The following is a 25,550-nucleotide window of genomic DNA, read 5'->3' as shown; positions in this document are numbered from 1 at the left end:
CCATGGGCATATGTGAAATGAAACCCCAAAATAAATTCTGCTGCTTCTCCTGAGTACGGGGATACCACATATGTGGGACTTTTTGGAAGCCTAGCCGCATACGGGGCCCCGAAAACCAAGCACCGCCTTCAGGCTTTCTAAGGGCGTAAATTTTTGACTTCACTCCTCACTACCTATTACAGTTTTGAAGGCCATAAAATGCCAAGATGGCACAAACCCCCCCCCCCCCAAATGACCCCATTTTGGAAAGTAGACACCCCTAAATTTAGGGGTACACTAGTGAGACTCACAGGTAAAAAAGCACCTAGGCTGTCAGTGACTGTATCAAAACGCTACAAGAAAAACTGTTAGCGATCGCAGGGATCAGGGCTGACTCTGCGAACGCTGCAGTTATGCGTGTTGTGTTTTGTAAGTGACAGTGATCGATCGATACTGCACTTGGGTGGGCTGGTCTGGGCTTGGCGGAGGGGCTAAACGCAGGTGCTAGCAGGTATCTGGGCTGATCCTGCTAACAATGCGTTTTGGGAAACCTAAACTGCTGGCGACGCTAATATAGATATGATCAGATACTATATTACTAAGGGAGGTGTATGCTTTGTGCGTGGGTGTTAGCGGTACTGGCACTAACCTGACGCTGCCTGGGGCGACGCAGACCTTATCTGACCCTCAAACTTATATCACCCGCCGGGTGATCAGGGGGTTAAACCTTTATTAGGTAATAAATGGCGGGTGCCCTGAAACTATAAAAAAATAACTAACCAACCAGCGTCACCTGTAACAGTTATATGGTGATCACTGGTGAAAGGGTTAACTAGGGGGCAATCAGGGGGCTTTATGCGGTAGTATATGGGGGTCCCTGGCGCTATAAAAAGCTGCGGCGAACCTAAATACCTACCTGCCTAACTAGCGTCACCTGTGACACTAATACAGCGATCAGAAAAATGATCGCTTATTAGGCTGGGTTCACACTGGAGCGATGCGGGAATGCCACGAATCCGCGGCGGGTTCCCGCATCGCATGCCTCCTGGCGGCAGTTCACACTGCCCTATGCGAACTGCTGGGAGTGTCAGTGAAATGTTAATGACACCCCCAGATCAGTTTGCATATCGCAGTGCGATCTGCAAACTCGGATCGCATGGTGTGAACACCCATGCGATCCGATTCTGCTGCGGACCAAAAAAAGGGTCCCGTGCGAATTTGCGGCGGGTGCGACGCAAATTCAGCCATACTATCTGTATGGCTGAACTCGAATCGCACAGAGATCGGATGTGATTTGCACTGCAGTGCGGTGCGAATCACATCCGTTCTCATAAACCGCTGCAATGTCAACCCAGCCTTAGTGACACTGGCGACGGGGGGTGATCACGGGGTTAAACCTTTATTGGGGGGGTTAGGGGGGTACCTTAGAACTAAAGGGGGCTAACCCTAACTGCCCTAACAGTTATTACAGTCACAAATTACACCAATGCAAAAAAAAAAAAAAAAAAATGCAATTGGTATCACTGTGACTGGGGGGGCAGGGGTAATTGGGGGGGGTGATCGGGGGGTGAAGGAGGGGTGTGAGTGTGCCTGGCATATTCTACTGTGTAGTGTCGTGTTGGTGCAACTCACCGATCCTCTCTCCTCGGTGCCGGAACGAAAAATACCGACACGGAGGAGAGATTACATCACTTCCTCTGCCTGTGTTTACATTACAGGAGAGGAAGTGATGTCATGCCTCACTTCCATTCGTCAGGAGCGATCTCATCCCGGATCGCTCCTGAACGGATACCGACCGTATATATACGCCCATATGCCGACCGTATATATACGCCCATATGCCTGCCCTTGCCATTCTGTCGACGTATATCGTCGTGCGGCGGTCGGCAAGTGGTTAATATCAGATGGAAAGAAGGAGTAACGCATATTGTCATATGAATATGCATCCTGTCTTCATTATATGCAAACAACCTCTTCATTATGTGTTTCTCTTATCCCATGCAAATAAATCAAAAATAGGATAATAAAAAGAGAAGAAAAAAAAAAGGTAGAAGGGAGTGGGGATGGAAGGAGAGGAGAGGAATCCCCACCTTACACAAATCACAAATTGGAATTAAGAAAAAGTGTCACGTGGGAGGGGTAACAATAAGGGCAAGATAAAATCACAAAAGGATAATTTTGAACACATGAGGGGAGGAGGATTGGTTTCCCCCCCCCTTTTTTTTTTCCTTTTTGAGGGGGGAGGAGATGGGGGGACCCCTTGTATTTGGGTCTTTTAGGGGTTCTTTCCCCCTTTTTTTTTTTTTTTTCCTTTTTGAGGGGGGAGGAGATGGGGGGACCCCTTGTATTTGGGTCTTTTAGGGGTTCTTTCCCCCTTTTTTTTTTCATCTTAAGGTAGAAGGGAGTGGGGATGGAAGGAGAGGAATCCCCACCTTACACAAATCACAAATTGGAATTAAGAAAAAGTGTCACGTGGGAGGGGTAACAATAAGGGCAAGATAAAATCACAAAAGGATAATTTTGAACACATGAGGGGAGGAGGATTGGTTCCCCCCCCCCCCCCCCCCCCCTTTTTATCTTTTTTTTTTTTTTTTTCCCTTTTTGAGGGGGGAGGAGATGGGGGGACCCCTTGTATTTGGGTCTTTTAGGGGTTCTTTCCCTTTTTTTTTTTTTATCTTTTTCTTTCGGTATATTTAGGATCGATCCGGTCGGGCACCCAATGTGTATTTTTATTTTTTTTCTATTGTCTGTTTTTATATGAATGTCGAAAATACTGAAATAACATGAAGGTTAAACAAAGTGATTTCTAATAGTATGTATAAGAAATATTTTTTACTGTTTTTTGTAAATGTGGAAAACGAAATAAACAATATTTAAAATACAAAAAAATAGGATAATATATAGGGGTTGATTTACTAAAGGCAAATCCACTTTGCAATACAAGTGCACTTGGAATTGCAGTCGCTGTAGATCTGAGGGGAAGGTCTGAAATAAGGGGACGCTCTGCTGATTTTTTTCATCTTATCATGTACAAGCAAAAATGCTGTTTTTTATTTTCCTTGCATGTCCCCCTCGGATCTACACCGACTGCACTTACACTTGCAGTGCAAAGTGGATTTTCCTTTATTAAATAACCCCCATTGTGTCAGTTAAATGTTACAGTATGTAGACTTGTCTTCCCACTGCCTGGGTTCATTCAAGGCGAGATGTCTGAATAAGATTCACAGACCAGGCCATGTTCAGGGTGGCACCAGACCGCCTATTGCAATATGTGGTTAATAATATGTGCTGCCGCCCTGTCCCCAGAGATCCAGTCTATGCACCCCTCTGATAAACTTTGTCCCCTTAGGGAATGAGAGTCCAGCATCCAGGAACTGAGAGTAAATCTGCCCAGAAATAAAAACCTGAAAATAGGTTCTAATCCTTCCCCAGAAAATCCAAGTACAGGTTTTGGCTGGAGTTAGATTCCTGGTAAGAATTCTGTCATTGTAAAAGTTTTACTTCATAGCAATATGACTAACAAGGGACTCTCACACACAATTATCACTCAGAATTGTTTTGTCATATTAACAAAGCTGTGCGATTTATATATTTGGGTCATAATGACAGGGTTATTCAACTTGCCTCCTAAAAAAAACAACGAATATCCAAAAAATTGATAAATTTGTATATTACACATGAAGTACTGTAAGTGCAACAAAATCACACAAATGATATTCTTCTGTTTTCTGTGTCCTATTTTTTCTGTGGTATCTTCTTCAGATATACGTGGACACCATTTACAGATCGTAGAACGAGCTGAGGAATTTTCTTTGGTACTTTCTCTGGGTCTGGGCTCAGTTCAAATCTCTGTAACGTCAACGCGAGGGCGACTTTCATCTCATTCATAGCAAAGTTCTGTCCGATGCAGTTTCTGGAAAGTACAGGGAAATAGTTATTGCCAACTATCATCTGTAAATCGAACCCAGTAGATAACACATACAGTACATACAGTAGATGCCATTTTGTCACGTTAGCTAATATTTTCCACGAACAAAGCCTAAAAGCTACCCCTAAGGTATGCCGGACCTTCAGAGCGAATGTGCCTGTGATGCAACTGCTTGCCTCCAGGGTGAATATCTCCTAAATCGTGCACGTTTGGGTAATATTCATTTTACCTACAGGTAAGCCTTATTATAGTCTTACCTGTAGGTAAAAATCACCAAGTGGGCTTTACTACCGCTTTAATATTAGAAAAATAAGTAGCAACATGTTTTGAAGCCGTCATCTATTTCAAGTGTAGCGGCGACACTTTGGACAAGGTGTCCACTATGTACAAATTTAGTTTTTGGCTCAGAACAGTAAAGGGGTTCTGAGGGCTGATTGTGTAGGTTTAACTTTGGCATCAGTTTGACTGGGCTGTATTAGGGTTCTGCCTGGTCATGTGTACAGTGGGTGCACATAACAGGCTCAGAACCAGGCCTGGTTGGACGCTTTAGGTACTGGCGTTTTCCGTAACCAATCAGTGGGTGCGTCTGGCCCAGCTGAGGAGTCTAGGGAAGGGTACTTAAGATGTTGAAGTCACGTGTTCGGGGTTCGTTCGTGAATCCACAGCGGCCTGTTCCTGCAGCTGGATCGGGGTAGTCCCTTAAGGGGTCCCGGTCATAGTCAGTTTGACTAGCCCCATTAGACCCGCATGGTCTGGGGCAAGGATCCATCTGTTCCCGAGTCTCGGAACCGGCTGGTCCGAGGTGCAGTAACTGAGGGAGGATTCAAGGCATCCGGGTGTGCTCTCAACTTGGAGGGGCACCGCAGCTTGTGTAAGCGACTGGGGGAGGACTCTTCGGAGGAGGGCCAACAAGCTGGCATCCCAAGAAGTGGCTGGTTGCTGGATTGTCAAGGAATCCACGTTTCCCAGTACTGTCAAGGAGACAGAGAACGTTCCAGGTACTGAGGAAAGCTTCCTGTTCACTTTCGGTTGCAGAAACTCAGAGACTTTGCAAGTTCCGGATTAAAGTGCTGACTGCCATAATCTCTGGCTAGAGATTTGTTCAGCTTTGAAGCGCCCAGCTGCGAGTGGCTACTCTCTGGGTTTCACTAGAGACTTTCTGATTATTAGCAGTTCAAGGTTCCTGAGTTTCTTCACCCTTGCCCTCTGTTCCCATACGAGACTGTGTTTGTTGGATGTTAGCCCTGCAAATAAAAATCTTTCTAAAGGACTTTTATGGTGTCAGCGTCCAAAGTGTTGGGTACTAACCCTGGGAACCCCTAGACATGGAAGAACAAGCCAAGCGGAGGTAACCGGTAAGCCCAAAAGTCAAGGCCGCCCCATCGAGGGTTATGGCCGCTACACAAGCTAGGAAGTGGATGCAAATGGGAGCTGTATTTATAATTTATGGGCTATGCAGCATAGTACTACAAGGCTCACCTCACATAGTAGCTGAATAACCCATAGATTATAAGCACAGTTCCCATTTGCATCCACTTCCTGGTTTGAAAAAGAGGCGTTGCCTTCAAAACACGTTGCCACTCCTGACATCACTTGTTTTTTTTTATAATTTACTGTGCTCATCAATCCACACATGCTGCTTCCTGACCTGAGGCTGCCTGGTCACCCCAGCTACCACACTCCACTCCTTGCAGCTCCATTTTGGGATGCCTCCTCCTCCCAGCTGCACCAATGACTATAACACCGGAGATTCTCCACACAGTGAGTTGCCAATTATTGTGTTCTTTGTCTTCCTCTCCACCTTGCTGCACTAAGATTGCCGCCCCCTTGCTGTCTCTTAGCTATTGCAGACCATATCCATTGTGACAGTTTCCTTGGTGTCCTCCCCAGCTGGGAATCCTTTTGACAACCATGATAAGCGTAATTCATCTTAGTGTATGTGAATTGCAAAAAGTCTTCCCTTAATAAATGTTTACACACCCACTACACTTAGTCTGTGCAGTTCGATCTTTTTGTCTGTTTGTCACTTAGAGATCTCTTCAGTCTTTTAGCAGTGCTGCTTTAAAATGTGCTGTAATGGATTCTTCAGCAGTTCCTAAAGCCAAAAGGATTTATCCTGCGGATTTCGATCACACTGCACTTTCCATCAACATAGTTTGTCCCAGCTCAGGCTGCACCCATCGCACCATATTGACAATTTTTATCTTTGTTCAGACTGTACACGCTTTATCGCAATCTACCGTATATCTTTTGTACTGTATTTTTTGCCATTATCCTGTACAAGTTTCAGTAAAGTTTTACTCTTTAAAATGCCATATTCTCAAATTTACTAAATTATCCATCTAAGTAAATTCTGGAGAGCAATGAGAAATTTAAAAAATGCAGTTATAAAAAGGTACAAAAATTATTATTCAGGTCCCAATCACATCTGAGCAGCCCATGTGGCTATAGAGTCACACGTGTGGGCGTATGCACAGTGGTAAATGACAGTCCACTCCCTTCCTCCTCCTCCATGCCCACTAACCAGCTAACACAATGGAGGTGGGATAGTACATGTAGCTTAATGGAGGCTTCACCTCCCTCTTATTCTAAGGCACAGGCTGGAGGGGCGTGACACAGCTTGTGACTGGCAGAAATCTGTCAACACCATGTTATTGCCAAAAAATAATAAAGATTTGATCTCAAATATATATTTGTATGACAATTTAAAACAGTTTATTTATTGATTAAATATTTATTTTTTACTCTGTATTCCAAAGGCTGTTTTTTATTATTATTATGAAAATGTGGCCAGCAGCAGAAGACTAGAATCTCCTGCAGCTTATGTTTCCCTGCAGACAGGCTGGGATAGATCTGGGTCATGTGACAGCTGTATATCATTTAGGAAAAAGGCATTTAGATTTTTTTTTATTAAAATAATTACAGTGCCATCATCTATATACAGAAATAGAAGGGACAATGTACATTAACCGCTTACTGACCAGCCACCGCAGTTGTACTGTGGCAACATGGCTCGGCTGCGTGAATCGTCGTCATGTTGTGTTGCTTCTAATTCTTGCCACTAGGGGCGTGCGAGCACCATCGGAGGCACGCCCGTTGCTCGCCCCCGGAGCCCATGCGAGTGCCCAGTGATTACGATGACTGCTGGGCTCCCACGATTGCGATGACTGCTGGGCTCTCACGCTCGTGACACAGCAAGAACCGGGATCTCTCTGTGTAAACACAGATTTCCCGGTTCTCTGAGGGGAGAAGAGAATGATCGTGTGTTCATACAAAGTATGAACACCGATCTATCTCTTCCCCTAGCAAGTCCTATCCCCCCTTCAGTTAGAACACGTACCAGGGAACACAGTTAACCCCTTGATCGCCCCCTAGTGCCTAGTTTTACAGTAATCAATGCATTTTTATAACACTGATCACTGTATAAATGTCAATGGTCCCAAAAATGGGTCAAAATTGTCCGATGTGTCTGCCATAATGTCGCAGTCCCGATAAAGATCACAGATCGCTACCATTACTAGTAAAAAAAAAATTAATAATAATAAAAATGCTATAAATCTATCCCCTATTTTATAGGCGCTATAACGTTTGCGCAAACCAATCAATATACGCTTATTGAGATTTTTATTACCAAAAATATGTAGAAGAATACATATCGGCCTAAACTGAGAAAAAATGTGCTTTTTAAAAAAAAAAAAAAAATGGAGATATTTATTATAGCAAAAAGTACAAAATATTGTGTTTTTTTCAAAATTGTCTGTCTTTTTTTTAATTTATAGCACAAAAAATGATCAAATACCACCAAAAGAAAGCTCTATTTGTGGGAAAAAAAAAATCTATTTTGTTTGGGTACAATGTTGCACGCTCATGCAATTGTCAGTTAAAGCGACGCAGTGCTGAATCACACAAACAATGGCCTGGTCATTCAGCAGCCAAATCTTCCGTGGTTGAAGTGGTTTAAGTGTGTGTTTAGAATCACTTTAAGGCTTCAAGCATAATTCACTGTATGATACTGGTAGATAGAAATATCCAGTTTCTAAATAGTAAATCATCCAAAGCTCTGCAAAACTGGACTTTTAAAAAAAGAATTGGGGTAAAAAGCACCCCGCTAGCACCCGAAAAGTGTCACTAAAACAGCGCTAAAGCGGCTGGGAGTCCCAGTGTGAAAGGGGTCTTAAACTTCTTGGTACACAAAATAATAAATCATTGATCTTGTTCATTCCAATATCTCTTGACAAATAAAAAATAACAATTTTTATTTTTATATTTAGAAATGTTTTTACACAACTTTCACCCAAGATTCACCCATCTAATCGGACTCAGTTGGATAAACGTGGTAATCCTGGGTAAAATTTGCCTGAATCCTATGAAAACATTTATAAACAGACCCTCTGGTATGTGAGATGATGGAATTACATCATCTCACATGAGATGGTGCACTGAGATGGTGTTGGTCATCATCAGTAATATGCTGTAATGGAATCTTAAAGTGGTTGTAAACCCTTACAAACCACTTTGACCTACAGGTAAGCCTAGATTAAGGCTTACCTGTAGGTCCAAGAAATATCTCCTAAACCTAAACAGTTTAGGAGATATTTACAAAAAGACAGTCACCGCTGTCTATGGCGCATGCGCCGTAGACAGCAGCGTGCAGGCACACAGAGTGTGCCGCTGCTAACGGCAATATGTCGTTAGTGGCGGCTCCTGTGCGCATGCGCGGGAGTGACATCATCGCTGCGCCGGCACTGTGAGTGGCCGGAGCAGCGATACCCGGAAGAAGATGGACGCTCCGTGCTACAGGGGACAGCGGCAACATCGCTGGCTCCTATGTCAGGTAAGTGACACATAATGGGCTACAATCCGATGCATAGTAGCCCACTATGCTTTACCTTTACAGGGAGACAAAGAGGAAGTAAACCCATCATTTTTACTTCCTCTTTAAAGGGCTATTTAATCTAAAATAGAATAGGACATAAATAATAGACATGTGCATTCATTTTCGTCCGAATGCATTTTTATCCGAATTTCAGCTATTTTCGTTTTCGTTTTGACAAACGATAACGAAAGCACAGAATCCGAAAAACGAAAGATCCGACATAAATAAATGCTTTATTTTCGTTTTCATTGTTACAACAGTTCGATATAGAATAGGAGATTCTACGTGACTCTGACAATAACAATCTGTCTATAGAACCTGTGGTCGAATGTGCCCACCGCTGGAATCTTTTTTTTATTTTTAATAAAGGAATTTTTCAAAAGTGTGTTTGTCTTATTTAACTATTTTTTACACTTTCTTTGTGAAATGGTAGGGGTACTTTTGTACCCCCTTACCATTTCAAACAGGGGGGGCAGGATCTGGGGGTCCCCTTGTTAAAGGGGGCTTCCAGATTCTGATAAGCCCCCCGCCCGCAGACCCCCACAACCACCGGCCAGGGTTGTGGGGATGAGGCCCTTGTCCTCATCAACATGGGGACAAGGTTCTTTGAGGGGTCACAGACCCCCAAAACATCCTCCCATTGTTGAGGGCATGTGGATCTCTCGTCCCCCCCTCTTTTCCTGCAGCCTGCCAGGTTGCGTGCTCGGATAAAGGTTCTGGTATGGATTTTTTTTTAAATTTGACGCGGGGTTCCCCTTAATATCCATACCAGACCTGAAGGGTCTGGTTATGGATATTTAGGGGGAACCCCACGTCAAATTTTTTCTTAAATTTGAGGCAGGGTTCCCCTTAATATCCATACCAGACCTGAAGGGCCTGGTAATTGAATTTGGGGGACCCCCACGCTTTTTTATTTTATTTATTTATTTATTTTTTTATCAATGACTTTCAATGAGTGTTCTCTGTATTACGGAGCCGACAATTCATAATAGCTGCGAGTGATTTTAAAGGACTTTTTTTCCTGCATAAATGACACTTTGTGCAGGGACAGTTCTAAGCACCAGAAACATGGCCCCTTCACAGGCATACTATAGACACCCCCCCCCCCTACTAAATTTAAAGGAATATTACACTTTTATTGTTTCACTTTAATCATTATTAAAATCACTGCTCCCGAAAAACGGCCGTTTTTAAAACTTTTTTTTGCATTGATACATGTCCCCTGGGGCAGGACCCGGGTCCCCAAACACTTTTTAGGACAGTAACTTGCAAATTAGTCTTTAAAATGAGCACTTTAGATTTTGAACGTTGGAGTCCCATAGACTTTAATAGGGTTCTAAAGTATGCTATATACTAGCTCTGTCGAATCTTCTTTATACATTCGACAGACACCATAAGCCTTCAAAGACAGATTCGACCGTAATTCATGTGGATTTTCGGACGAATGCAATTTTTGAACGAAAAACGAAATAAATAAAAACAAATTTCGGGAGTAACTAAATAAATTAAGTTTTCGGACGAAAACGAAATTCCGAAACGAAATATTTTACTCTGCACATGTCTAATAAATAAGCCATGTATAAATCTTGATGGAAACGTATATAAAAGCCCCCGCACTGTAAAATCAGGTTAAAATGTATACCTTGATCCTGCTGAGAAAGGTACAAAGGAGTATGAATGTCGGCCGTTGGAATTCTCTGGTGAAAATCTCAAGGGATCAAAAACCTGAAAACAGAGAATTAATAACAATGTCTGTATCAATTTGAATGATCTCTAAAAATCTAAAATACCAATAGGACAAAAAAACAAACCCCCCACCCCCAAAGTTTAACACCTTCCCGCTCAGCCTATAGCTAGATGGGGGCTCCAATGTCTTGATTGGACACCATAGGACATCCATCATAACAAGTCTCTGTGCGCATCCCCGGGGCATGCAGTGTGGCTATCAGTGGTTCGGTGTGTCCCCCAGATATACCACATCTCTTGATCATGGTAAAGAGCCTATGACGTAGGTGCTTTACCACGTGATCAGCTGTGTCCAATCACAGTGTAAATAGGAAGTACCAGTTATTGGCATTCCTCTACTAGCACCGATAGGGCGTCCCATCTCCTGGCAAAGGGGGTCTGCACTGATAATCCGTGCATTGATTATCAGTGCAGCCCACCAGTGATGACAATCCGTGCCCAGTGCTGCCAATCAGTGGCCATCAGTGATGCCTGTCAGTGCCCATAAAAGCTGCCCATCAGTGCCGCCTATCAATGCCTATCAGTACTACATATCAGTGCTCATCAGTGCTGCATATCAGTGCTGCATATTAGTGCCTCCTCATTAGTGCCTAGCAGTGCAGCCTATCAGTGGCCATCAGTGCAGCCTCATCAACGCACATCAGTGAAGGAGAAAAATTACCGATTTACAAAATTTTGTAACAAAAAAAAATGTTCTTAAAATTTTTTCGGTCTTTTTCCATTAGTTTAGCAAAAAAGAAAAAACCCCAGTTGTGATTAAATAGCATTAAAAGAAAGCTCTATCTTTCTAAAAAAAAAATGCAAAACATTTAGTTTGGGTACAGCATTGCATGACCGCAAAATTGTCAACGTGCAACAGTGCTGAAAGATAAAAATTTACCTGGGCATTAAGGGGGTGACAGTGCCTGGTATTTAAGTGATTTTAAAGCACTAGCCTAAGCCTGCGCACAGGATGTGCTGAGTGTGCCTGGGCACACCCTAATCCCTAAGTGCGACGCAGATTCCCCTTGCGGTCTGGGTCCATCATCTTAGGACGAGAGCGGGAAAGGGGCCGATAAATACAACATTTAGCAGCTCCTTCCTTTACTGAATGAACACATGTGATCGGTACCGATGTGTGTCCATACATAACTGAATCATGGTGAACTATGTTTACTACGGTATGCTTCAGTTTGTGGATGAACAGGAAGCTGCTCAGCACAGAGCACTTCCCATCCATTCACTGCCCCGTGTTTTTTTTACCTCTCCTGGACGCCTTTGCTCCAGGAAAGAGAAATGCAGCCTAAAAAACATGCCTAAACCCGATATCACTGGATAAAATAATAAAAAAAAGGAAATTATGATCAATTATTTGCTATTATTATACACACACCAATGTTAAAAGTAGACCAACCTTACCTCTGGATCATTCCAGACACTGGGGCATCTGTTTATGGTATATATACTCAGTAGAACAACGGAATCTGTCAGATAAGAAAAAAGTCTAATGTTATAATTTGCAGATGGGTAAATTGGTATGATTAAATGTTTCTTTTTCATGCATTTAAAGTGACACTGTCACAGGGTTAAAAGCGAAATAATTTAAAAGTGTAAAAAAAAATAAAAAAATGCTATATTCTTACTATTCCAATGACCTGCATCATTGCTGCAATGCATTGAATTTCGGTTGCATTGCTGATCCCTGGCCGCTGCAGGTATTCTACACTTTCTGCTGTGTGAACACCAATCCACGCAGTGGTACCTTTCACTAATTCATAAGTCCTGTAGTGATGTATGACACGGTGGGAGGAACTACAGCATGAGGTTGGAGGTTTTCTATTGTGTGTCTTTTTATTTTTTATTGGTTGAACTAGATGGACTTGTGTCTTTTTTCAACCTGACTAACTATGTAAAAAGTTGTATTAACAGAAATAGCATTTAGGCCACGTACACACGGGCGGACTGTATGGCCTACTTAGTCCACCGAAAAACACATTTCAGCGGACAGTCCGCTCGTGTGTGGGCTTCAGCGGACTTTTTCAGCGTGCAGTCTGGCGTACTAAGTATTTCGGATTTTTGGAAATTCTGTCCGTCATACTTTGGTCTCAGCGGACAATCCGCTCGTGAGTAGGCTAGTTCGACGGACTAAGAATGGCGCATGCTCAGAAAGGATTTACACGGCGGAAGGGTGCATTGCTGTGTATTGGACTTCCTATTTCTAGTCCCGTCGTACGTGCTGTACACGTCATCTCGCAAGCTTTCGTCGGACTGTTTGGCTATCCGTGTGTGGTCAAGTCCGTTCAGTGGAAAGTATGACGGACTGTCCGTCGGATTGTATGATGGACTAAGTAGGCCATACAGTCCGCTCGTGTGTACGCGGCCTTACTCACATTAGAGTTAGAATGCAGGAAGAAGATGTAATGCAACCACTAGGACCCCATAGTGGAAGCATGGATGTTCAGCAATATGTGTAAAATCCGAATAACCACACTCCTATTAATGTATAAATCATTAATTAACCGCTTGCCAACCGCTGCACGCCGATATACGTTGGCACAATGGCAGCGGTGGGCAAATGGGCATACCTGTACCTCCCCTTTAAGAGGCGGGGATAGTAGGCGCATGCCTGCCACATACAGTGTTACCATCCCCGCGGCACCTGCGGACTCGATGTTTGCTTGTCTCCCGGCGTTCGTGTCGCGGAGCCTCAGCACGGGGAAGTATGCAAACAAGGCGTTTCCCAAGTTCTGGCTAGCGACATGACAGAGATCACTGCTCCCTGTCATCGTGAGCAGTCATCGCTGTCATTTGACTAGTAGCCCACCCCCCTACAGTTAGAATCACTCCCTAGGACACACTTAACCCCTTCATTGCCCCCTAGTGGTTAACACCTTCACTGCAAGTGTCATTTACACAGTACTCTTGATTGCCCCCTAGTGCCTAGTTTTACAGTAATCAATACATTTTTATAGCACTGATCGCTGTATAAATGACAATGGTCACAAAATAGTGTCAAAAGTGTCCGATGTGTCCACCATAATGTTGCAATCCTGATAAAAATCAGATCACCACCATTACTAATAAAAAAAAAATTATAATAAAATGCCATAAAACTATCCCTTATTTTGTAGATGCTATAACTTTTGTGAAAACAAATCAATATACACTTATTGTGATATTTTTTTACCAAAAATATGTAGAAGAATACATATCAGCCTAAACTGAGGAAAAAAAGGTGATCAGATTCCATCAAAAGAAAGCTCTATTTGTGGGAAAAAAGGACGTAAATCTTGTTTGGGTGCAACGTCGCACGACCGCGCAATTGTCAGTTAAAGCGATGCTGTGCCGAATCACAAAGAGTGCTCTGGTCAGGAAGAGGGTAAAATCATCCAGGGCTAAAGTGGTTAAACATTACCCCTGTGAATGCTTACAATTAACTTCAAAATTATAAAAAGTGAATGTGTATTATACAGTCCATAGTGAATCCAAAATAAATCCCAAATGCGAATAATGTCCGTAGTGGTATACTATACTAAAAACTCCAATGATACCAATTGAGAGTGAAGAGGGAGAGGAAAGAGGGCTCTCGTAGTGTAATAATCATTTATTTAAAAAAATAAATATATTGTACTTACATCCAAGAAGAACAACAATCAGCACGTATAATATAGGAAACATATAATATAGGAAACGCTGATTTGCGCTCCACCTGCGTTCCAGCTGACCAGAAGTGATGTATCCTGAGAACACCGCCTGTTCTTGGGATACATCACTTCCGGTCAGCTGAAACGGAGGTGGAGCGCAAACCAGCATTTCCTATATTGATTGTTATTTTTCTCAGATGTAAGTGCAACATATTTGTTTTTTGAAAATACGATTACTACACTATAAGAGCCCTCTTTCCTCGCCATCTTCACTCTCATGTGGTATCAATGGAGTTTTAGTACAGTCTCATCTACTAATAAATGGATTTCAGCAGTGGCCTGGATTCTATTTGGTGACCTTATCTGTGACTTCTTGGGACTGTTCCCTTATGCGCAGCTTGACTTCCTGTAAGAGGGGTCAATTGAGTCTGGTGAGTGTTTATTGTGTCTGCACACTGGTGGAGAGGAGACACCTCTATACTCACTACGCACGTTATTCACATTTGGGACTTATTTTGGGTTCACTATTGACTATATAATACACATTCACTTTTTATCATTTTGAAGTTAAAGAGGGTTTACTTCCTCTTTGATTCCCTGCAAAGGTAAAGCATAATGGACTATTATGTATTGCATAGTAGTCCATTATGTGTCACTTACCTGACACAGGAGCCAGCGAAGTCACCGCTCTCCCCTTGTGTATGGAGCCTCCATCTTCTTGGTGGGTCTCGCTGCTCCGACGCTGTCATTCAACGGAGCCGCAATGACGTCACTCCCGCGCATGCGCACGGGAGCCGCCACTTGCGGCATATCGCCGTTAACTGCGGCGCGCTCAGTGCGCCTGCGCGCCGCTGTCTATGGCGCATGCGCCTTAGACAGTGGTGCCTGTCTTTTGGCAAATATCTCCTAAACCGTGTAGGTTTAGCAGATATTTCTTGGACCCACAGGTAAGCCTTAATCTAGGCTTACCTGTAGGTCAAAGTGGTTTGTAAGGGTTTACAAGCACTTTAATTACCGTATATGCATTTGTTTGTTCACAGTGATGATGTTTAACCAGTGATTGATACATTAATAGGAGCGCGGTTATTCTTATTTTACACATATTGCATGTGTTAACACTTTACAATGTGCAGCTCATTACCACAATAGATTGATATATTGATATATTTTATAATCACAAGCACTTCCATTTGCGTGAGTTAGGAACCTTTATTGGGGTTTTTTACTTTTCAAACTGATGTTCAGCAAGCCTCAGTTAAAATGGCGCCAGACCCGTCTATTACCCATTATGCCTTTTTATTAAGTTTTAGTATTGTTATTGTGTGCCCCGATCTTTTTTCCTTTGTTTACTTTTACCTCTTTTGCCTCCTTGTAATCCAGCTAGTCCTTGTAGTCTGCCTTTTATATCTTGCTAAGCCCCGATCACATTACTCTCCCTTTCCACTTCTGTATGCTGTGCTCACATATAGCCCAGCATCTCGTTCTTTCGGGCAGGCTTGACAAAGAGGACTGTGTTCTTGAAACGCATTGTTGCCCATTCCATCCCCTGTGACATTGTGCTCTGTGGGGTGTACGGAACACACCTGTAGATGCCATCAGCTGTTATGTTTTAGCAAGTGAGCACCACTGTAACCAAGGCTTACCAAACATTAGTGCTTCCACTAAGAAGCCCCTGGTTGTTGCATTACATCTTCTTCCTGCAACCTAAGTCAGACATATGCAATTATAATATGAGTGATGATATTTCTGTTAAAAAAACTCTTTACATGTTTTAACTCACTCCTGCGCCCTTGCTGTTTTATCTTTTTACATGATCTGATTGGATTGTTCCCAGGATCTGCTACTGAGGAGCTGCAGGATTTTCCTTTGCTCTTAATACCCATCTAGAAACTGTTCATCATGGACGCTTATATAATTGTATGGCATAAGTGGGGGGCGGGATGTGTGCGGGATCTCTTATACATATACTGTAGAATTGGCAGTTTTTTGGTTAAGATTGCAGAGTGGATTATTGGGTCCCACTAAGTTTTCGAGATATGTGTGTGTATATATATATATATATATATATATATATATATATATATATATTTGAACTGTGTTCGTGAACGAATTGCAAAAATTATGAAAGACGGCATATATTCTTGCCATTTTTGGCTCTTCTTACTCTCTTCAGGCAAACTTAAAACAATATGGCTGGGATTAAGATGTAGGCAGGTGCAGATTCTCTTCCAGCTTGTAGACAGCACTGTGCTATTATAATAGTCATAATAGCAAATTGCAATGAAACAATTTGGTATGTTCACTAGCATGGTAAAGATATAATTGTGTGGTAACCATATTCTGGGAGTGCACCATGGGTAAACAGTTTGTACATGTGCCGAGACTCTATGTATTCAGAGAAATATGGCAATAGTAATGTTATAACTGCAATTTTGGAAAAAGTATACTTTCAAAAATAAAAAATAAACAGTAGTTGGGCTTTAAAGACACAGAACACACAATGTCAGTATACAATGCATTTGTGATAACTGACCTTTAGGCAGACTCCGCCCATCAGGGAAGGTGACGGGTGAGGTAAGTTGACGGGCTATACCTGGCACTGGTGGATACAGGCGCATGCTCTCCTTAATACACATGGTGGTATACGGCATCTTACCCAAATCCTCCCTGATAACACACAAAAGTGAAATAGGCTAAATATGTAAAGCCTAACTTTGAGAATTTTTTAAAGTAGTCTTTAACTATTAAGGTTTAACCCTAACCCCCCCCAGTTCTGGCTGCAATACTCAATTCTTGCTCCCATCTTCTGCAGTAGTCCTATTGTGTGACTAGATGTCCTCAGTCTTTTAGGTTCTCCCACTATGGGGGCATCACCAGTTCCCTGCATTCATATTGAGTGATGCAGACCACAGTGCTGAGTCGGTGACTATGCATCACTGACAACTGTCCTGCATCGGAGAACATTTAAAAGGTAAGAGAATTCTACATGTCTCATGATAGGACTGAAGATTTTGGTAAACTAACCATGAAGAAAACTGGCTTGCACTACAGTGGGATGGAAACGTGTTACAGGGGACATGGCCACAGTGGTGTAGTGCAAGGGGTGCGGAGGGGGCCATGGACCCGGGTACAACATTTAGGGAGGCGAAAGTCTGCATCAGTGTGTGTCAATACTGGCTGCCTCCTCCTAATCTCAATTTCCTGTGTCCCCATGCTCTGGCCGCCATGTTCAGTCTCCAACGCCCTGTGATTGGGTGTATGGGGTCATGGGGGGCGGCTGCGGGGCTCCAGGAGCAACCATGATCAACCCCTGCAAAGTCCCACATATTCCTGTCAATCCAGGCTGTGAAGTCCACCTAATACAGCTTCCTGAGATAGAGTGGCAAAAATGTGGCACAGCTCCTGAATTCAGAGAGTTGTCACTCTCATGTAGGCTATGTCTGCTTGTACTACAGTGGAATGGAAACATGTTACAGGGGGCGTAGGCACAGTGGCGTAGCGTGGGGGGGGTGCGGAGGGGCCGTGGCCCTGGGAGCGACACTTAGGGGAGCAAAATTATGCACCAGTGTGTTCCGCCTACACACATGACCATTTGCCCAATCACAGGGTGCCGGAGACTGAACATGGCAGCCAGAGTGCGGGGACACAGGAAATTGAAATTAGGAGGAGGCAGCCTGTAGTGACACACACTGGCGCAGAATTTCGCCCCCCTAAGTGTTGCCACGGCCCCTTTCCGCACCTCCCATGCTACACCACTGTGACCATGCCACCTGTAACATGTTTCCATCCCACTATAGTCACTATAGTACAAGCAGACACAGCCTACATGAGAGTGACAACTCTGCTCTGAATTCAGGAGCTGTGCAACATCGTTGCCGCTATCTCAGGAAGCTGTATTAGGTAGACTTCACAGCTAGAATTGACAGGAATATGTGGGACTTTGCAGGGGGGAATCAAGAGAAAAATGCAAATGCAGATGCACTTGTGCTACAGTATATATTATGTGTTATTAGGAGGTAACTTTAATATTAAAACTGACACTGTAGAATAACAAACAATACATTTTTGTCTGGTCTCATTCTAACATGAGTAAGGCAGGGTGCAGTTTTAACCCCTGCTTCCCACTCAGTAATACAACCTCAGTCCAACCAAAACTGATATTAATGTTGAGCATGGACAATAGTGGGTTTAACCACCAACTAGCTCCTTAGATCTGGAATTCAGGAAAGCTGGGATACATTGAAAATTCTAACTATCAAGCATCCACACTGAACTGCTATTTATGCTTTGATTAGATTTGGCCATTATTAGTGCATAGAAAGCTGTTTGATAGCTCATCATATGAAAAGGACATTGAGATAAAATGTTCTCACCATTCCAAGTTGTTCCGACCTCCCAGAAGCTCTCTGATCTCCTCCCGGCATTTGTCCTGGTGTTCAGGGTATTTGGCCATACAGTATAATGTCCAAGAGATCCCACTGGCCGTTGTATCATGTCCCTCAAACATGAATGTGTCCACCTCTGCACGCAAGTCCTCACCTGACAGACCCTGACCATTTTCATCCTGGTGGTTTCAGAAATTTATATATTAGCAACTTTTGAGCTTATAATTAGTGATGGCCGAACAGTTCGCCCCGGCGGTCGTTTCGCGGCGAATTTCGGCTGTTCGCGGTCCACCCGTTCGGCGGACTATTGGCGCCGTTCGTCCGGCGGACTTCCGTGTTTTTACTGTGTAAAAGAACTTTGACCTGATGACACATCCATCATGGGGTACAGGACAGCCAATTGAGACATTACAGCACATGGACACTTGGACATTCCCCCTAACTTATAAATACACCCGATCCGGCGGCCATTTTACATTCTTTCTTCTGTCACTTAAGGGAGAGGTTGCTGTGTGGAGTAGGGAGAGATAAATCGCTAGCTATTTGGTACACAAAAGTTATTTTCAGGACTGGTATAGGTGTTAGGTGTATATAGGTTTGCTGTGCTACTGATTGTTGCAGCAGCCTGAGTGTCTTTTGTCATTTTAGAGAAAGGGACAGAGCGCTGTGTGCTGCTGTAGGGACAGCCAGATTAGTCATCATCATTAGCTGTTACTATCAGGTCCACAAAAGTGCTATTCCAGTAACCAGTTATTGTTCCAGCAGCCTCTGTTTTGCCAGTTTATATAGGGACAGGCAGGAAGCAGTGTGTCAGGCAGTGAGGGTCAGTTTAAACAGTAGCTGTTACTATTAGTTCCACAAAGGTTCTTTTCAGGACTGGTATCAGTGGTATGGTAATAGGCTTGTACACGTATAATATTCTTTCTTACAAATATAGAAAGAATATTATACTTGACTGCTGCCCTTCTGCTGCAGTCTGCTAATCATTCACAACTCACTTGTTCCACAAAGCTCTTTATCAGGACTGGTAACTTGGTCTGTCTAGGGTGCTACAGTACATAGGGTTGAGTGAGGTACAGTCTGCTATTCTATAAGGACTGGTATCGGTCCACAATACATAGGGTTGAGGTGCACTACTGCTGACCGCTGCCCTATACTGCAGCAGTCCTTCATCGGTATAGGGACTGACGTACAGTCTGCTAATCACTCACACACAACCTACTTGGTCCACAAAAGTCCTTATAAGGACTGGTAACTTGGTCTAGGGTGCTACAGTACATAGGGTTGAGTGAGGTACAGTCTGCTATTCTATAAGGACTGGTATTGGTCCACAATACATAGGGTTGAGGTGCACTACTGCTGACCGCTGCCCTATACTGCAGCAGTCCTTCATCGGTATAGGGACTGACGTACAGTCTGCTAATCACTCACACACAACCTACTTGGTCCACAAAAGTCCTTATAAGGACTGGTAACTTGGTCTGTCTAGGGTGCTACAGTACATAGGGTTGAGTGAGGTACAGTCTGCTATTCTATAAGGACTGGTATCGGTCCACAATACATAGGGTTGAGGTGCACTACTGCTGACCGCTGCCCTATACTGCAGCAGTCCTTCATTGGTATAGGGATTGAGAGCTTTGTCACAGGGTCATTTAAAAAATGACAGGCAGAGGAAGAGGCAGGCCCTTCCGCAGGGGTGGTAGGGGTAGGGCAGGAGCAACAGGCTTGAGCCAAAGTGGGAAGTTGCAGAAGGTGCATTCAATTACTTTAAAGGACGCACCAGACTTGGTTGAATGGCTCGCTCAGCCTTACTCTTCTGCACCCTCCTCATCCTCTCGATCTGCACCCTCTTCTTCACTCTCTGCTATGTGCACCCCCAAAGACACTACCACCAACAACACCACCACCACCACATACCTTCCGCTTGAGTCACAGGAATTATTTTCCGATCCATATCAAGAGGACATTTCTGATGCGCAGCCACTCTTGGTATTGGATCAGGAAGAGGAGGTAGCAACAACCGCTACTCAGCAGTCTGACGACAGTACCCAGATTAGCCCAAGGAGGAGGTTGGTCCCCAGTGTTGCTGCCTACTCCGAGATCTCTACTTATAGCGGTGGGGAAGGTGACGTTGATGATGACGTGTCTAGTGATGTCACGTGGGTGCCCACAAGAGAGGAAGAGGAGGGGAGTTCAGAGGGAGATATGGACCAGCAGATAGGGAGGAGAAGCAGGAATAACTTACATTGCACAGGAGGGACAAAGCAGACTGCAAATGTATCAGGAGCGAGTCATCAACCATGTACGGTCACATCTCGCGCTCCCAGGACACCGGCACATGGCTCCGCAGTGTGGGCTTTTTTTAACGTGTCCGCTGCTGACAATAGCGTTGCCATCTGCAATCTTTGCAGTCAACGCATTAGTCGCGGTAAGCCCAACACTCACCTAGGGACGACCGCCTTAAGAAGGCACATGGGCAGCCATCACCGAGCCGAGTGGGAGCAACGGAGCACACAAAGCCACACTCCAGGCTCTCACCGTCCAGCCTCGTCTTCTACTTCTCCTTCTCCTCTCTCCTCACAATTGTCCCCCACTCCACCTTCCATCACGCCAAGCTCACGTTTTTCTGCAAAAAGGCAGGCTTCCGTGGGCCTAATGTTCGAGCGTAAAAAAATGATGATGCCGGATAACCCTCTTGCCCAACGGTTGACGGCTGGCTTGTCAGAACTCATAGCCCGCCAACTACTGCCATATAAACTGGTGGACTCGGAGGCCTTTCGCAAATTTGTGGCCATTGGAACACCACAATGGAAGGTCCCAGGAGGGAAGTATTTCTCAGAGAAGGGCATCCCAGAGCTATATGGCCATGTTCAGCGGCAAGTGAATGTATCTCTGGCACACAGTGTCGGTGCCAAGATACATCTGACAACAGACACGTGGTATAGCAAACACAGGCAGGGAAGGTATATCACTTTTACTGCCCACTGGGTGAACCTTCTGACGGCCGTCAAGCATGTAACCCGTGGCACCCGTGTAGATTTGGTTTTACCGCCACGGATTGCATGCAGGCCTGACTCTTCTTCTCCTCCTCCTCCTACTCCATCCTCCTCCCTCTCCTCCTCAGCTGACTCCTCCTTTTCCGCTGCTAGCGTCTCTTCCGCTGCACCGCCCAAGCTCCCCAGAACCTATTCCACATGCCAAGTGAGATGTTGCCATGCCGTGCTGCGTCTGTTGTGCCTGGAAGCCAAGAGCCACACTGGCCCGGCACTCCTTTCAGCTTTGCGTTCACAGGCAGATCAGTGGCTAACACCGCTCAATTTGACAGTTGGTAAAGTGGTGTGTGACAACGGTGCCAATCTGCTTAGCGCATTGAAACAGGGCAAAATCACGCACGTGCCATGCATGGCACACGTCTTAAACTTGGTCGTGCAGCGATTCGTTGTCAAATACCCTGGGGTCCAAGACATCTTGCGGCAGGCAAGGAAAATCTCGACCCATTTCAGAAGATCTTACACGGCCATGGCTCGCCTTGCTGACATTCAGCGGCGACACAATTTGCCGGTCAGATGTCTTATTTGCGATTGCCCGACGCGATGGAACTCAACCTTCTATATGCTTGATAGGCTGCTCCAGCAGAAACGTGCAGTTAACGTCTACCTGTATGAACTCTGCGGCAGAACCGGTTCTGGGGAGCTGGGTTTTTTTTCACCGCGCCAGTGGCTGCTCATGCGCGACGCATGCAGACTTCTGCGGCCATTTGAGGAGATCACCAAACTGGTCAGTCGCAGCCATGGCGCCATCAGTGACATGGTACCTTATGCCTTCTTTATGGAGCGTGCATTGCGTTGTGTCATTGATCAATCTGTGGAGGAGCGGGAAGATGAGGAAGTCGCAATGCTGGATGAATTCCCAGGGGGGGCTACTCTATCTGAGACAAGTGAACAACAGGAGTCTGAAGAGGAGTCAGAGGAGGATGGTGCCGGGGCGGATGAGGAGGAGCAAGAAGAGCATGCTTTAAATCTTTCTGGGATCCCTGTTGTGCGTGGATGGGGAGAGGAGAATGAAGAGGATGACATTATCCTGGATGATGAGCAGGAGCCAGGCCACCACACCGCTTCCACTTTAGTGCAAATGGGGGCCTTCATGCTCCAGTGTTTTAATAGGGACCCCCGTATAAAAAGCATAAGGGTCAAGGACCAGTGCTGGGTGGCAACGTACTTAGACCCCCGGTACAAACACAAAATGGCGGAAATGTTACCGCCGTCGCAGAGGGCTGTCAGAATGCAGCACTTCCAGGCCTTGCTTCGAGAAATGCTGCATTCTGCTTTTGCGTGCGCTGGCAGAGGAGCAATTCCCACTCCCAGAGAAGGAGTTGCGGGTACCAATCCAACAGCGCCTGCAAGAAGAGGCCGGTTTGAAGTGTTGGTGACTTCGGATATGAGGTCATTCTTTCAGCCGACCCATCGACAGGTGTCATCCGGATCCAGCATCAGGGAACGCCTAGACCGTCAGGTGTCCGACTACATCGGGTTAACGGCCAATGTGGACGCTCTGAGGAGTGATGAACCCCTGGACTACTGGGTGGGCAGGCTTGACCTCTGGCCAGAGCTTGCCCAATTTGCAATGGAACTGTTGGCTTGCCCCTCATCCAGTGTCCTGTCCGAAAGGACGTTCAGCGCAGCAGGGGGGATCGTGACCGATAAGCGTACTCGCCTAGCTCACGACAGTGTTAACTACCTCACATTTCTAAAAATGAATGAGGCATGGATCTCGGAGGAATTCAACACATGTGACCAGTAGACCATGTATATGTCTATAAACAATTTTTTTTATCAAGCACACAGACCTTCTTTCTTCATTTGGCTCACTTCCTTGTCCAAAAAAAGCACACCGTACTATATGCCCCTACCCTCCTCTTTGAAGAGGTTGAGCGGTGTCATATTTCTACTGGGGCTGCTTATTATGAGGGGCTCCCACCATCCCTGTGCTGTGCTGACATCCTCCTGGGGCTGTACCTCTGCTGTGCATATTATGAGGGGCTCCCACCATCCCTGTGCTGTGCTGACTTCCTCCTGGGGCTGTACCTCTGCTGTGCATATTTTGAGGTGCTCCCACCATCCCTGTGCTATGCTCATTATGAGGGGCTCCCACCATCCCTGTGCTATGCTGACTTCCTCCTGGGGCTGCTTACGGTGCAGGTGTCAGTGCTGTATATCACAGTGCTGATGTCAGTGCTCTCTGTCACGGTGCTGCTGTCAGTGCTGTATATCACGGTGCTGGTGTGAGTGCTTTATGTCACGGTGCTGATGTCAGTGCACTCTATCACGGTGCTGCTGTCCATGCTGTATATCACGGTGCTGGTGTGAGTGCTTTATGTCACGCTGCTGATGTCAGTGCTCTCTATCACGGTGCTGCTGTCAGTGCTGTATATCACGGTGCTGGTGTGAGTGCTTTATGTCACGCTGCTGATGTCAGTGCTCTCTATCACGGTGCTGTTGTCAGATGACTCTATCACGGTGCAGGTGTCATTGCTGTATGTCACGCTGCTGATGTCAGTGCTCTGTATCACGGTGCTGCTGTCAGGTGACTATCACGGTGCAGGTGTCATTGCTGTATGTCACGCTGCTGGTGATCATCTCCTGCACCCTCTTCTTTGCCTACCCTGGTCCCTGACCTTCCCTCTCCTCCATTGCCTTCATGCGCTCCACAGTCCTGAATTGTCACAACAATTTCCCATATAAAAAAAAGAATGCTTGTAGTTGTCGATCCCAGATTCACCTCATACATGTGTTATGTCATTGCCCATGTGGTGGGACTATGTTTGCACAGCTAATAATTATTTTGTGGCTGCAAATTTGACCTATAGGTTTGCGAAGTTCGCCTCCCATTGAAGTCAATGGGGCCCGCCGCGAACGTTCCGGTTCGCGAACTATCGGCCGCGTTCGCGAAACGTCCCATCGGAAGTTCGTCCATCACTACTTATAATAATAAAAAACAAACAAACAAGAGAAACCAAAAGCTCTGCACTAGTCTATCCAGGAGGCTCCACAGAGAATTGGGGTTTCTTCTATTTTTCTGCCCTCAAAGGTTGACTTTAAATTTTGAATTCAGAGGAAATTCTTAGCATAAATTGCGAATGAAGTTACCTATGCATGCATATGCATATAAAGTGAGAAAAATTATTATTTGATCCCCTGCAGATTTTGTATGTTTGCCCACTTACAAAGAAATTAAGGGTCTATCATTTTTATCATAGGTGTATTTTAAATAATAGAGCCAAGTCTAATTCTAAATATCTGAAATAATTGTGGATGGTAAGCGTGATTTCCGTAATGTGAGGACCAGTATATCCCAACATTTAAAAAATACATACTGTATATGCATATGAGCATCTTATATTGCTTAATTTATCAATATTGTAAATGTAAAAGTTGCCAAAACTGAACACTAATTAAGAATTTTGGTATTTGTGTTAACTTTGGTTTGCAACTTATTGCTAATGGTTATTTTTAGCTCTCATCATGGGGTACAGGAAACAATAAAAATACAGTTAGTAGTTTGGTGTTCTAATATTTCTGAGAAGGAAGGAACATGTGGGTTTTATAGTGCCCCCTTGGGCACTCATCTCTTCCTTAAAAGGGTTGTCATCTGGCTGTTTTTTTTTTCCCCCTCTAGCTTCAATACAGTATAGTGGAGAAGTTTAAGGTGGTTCTAAAGCTTAAACATTTTTTTTTACTATAACACATTCTGCGTTAATGTAAAAAAATGTTTAGGTTTTAGTATCACCCTCTCATCCCCCCCCCCCCCTCCTCTATACTTACCTGAGCGTTCACTTGATCTAGCGCTGTGCCCGTCTGAAGCTGCTCTTAGGCTTTGCTGAGGCAGTAGGAGCCGTTGCCTCCTGTTGCTGTCAATTAAATTCAGTGACGAAGGACAGGAGGGCCAAGCCACAATGTCTGTGTCATGGCAATGTGGCTTGTGATTGAGCCAGCAGGTGTGCCACAACAGGAAGT

At 44.6% G+C, this 25,550-nt stretch overlaps 1 protein-coding gene across 2 annotated transcripts in view; it reads right to left on the bottom strand.

The window, feature by feature from the left end:
- Positions 1-3,625: 3,625 nt before the first annotated feature.
- LOC143926511 (cytochrome P450 4B1-like) overlaps positions 3,626-25,550 on the bottom strand; it is a 64,724-nt gene continuing 42,799 nt past the window's right edge. The window contains exons 8-12 of one of the 2 annotated variants that reach the window (XM_077450302.1): positions 18,526-18,716; positions 16,686-16,819; positions 11,928-11,992; positions 10,426-10,508; positions 3,626-3,892 (exon numbers count right to left, since the gene is read on the bottom strand). In XM_077450302.1, the coding sequence (XP_077306428.1) occupies positions 3,715-3,892; positions 10,426-10,508; positions 11,928-11,992; positions 16,686-16,819; positions 18,526-18,716 (651 nt within the window). In that variant the 3' untranslated portion in view covers positions 3,626-3,714. The remainder of the gene's footprint in view (positions 3,893-10,425; positions 10,509-11,927; positions 11,993-16,685; positions 16,820-18,525; positions 18,717-25,550) is intronic. The other variant, XM_077450303.1, reaches the window with a different exon arrangement.

Source organism: Lithobates pipiens, unplaced genomic scaffold (genome assembly GCF_037356315.1).
Source record: "Lithobates pipiens isolate NorthernLeopardFrog02 unplaced genomic scaffold, aLitPip1_a1.2 Scaffold_23, whole genome shotgun sequence".
In the NCBI taxonomy this organism is placed as follows: domain Eukaryota; kingdom Metazoa; phylum Chordata; class Amphibia; order Anura; family Ranidae; genus Lithobates; species Lithobates pipiens.
Note: the sequence above shows the minus strand (reverse complement) of the source record. Positions and strands in the feature narration are given on the sequence as shown.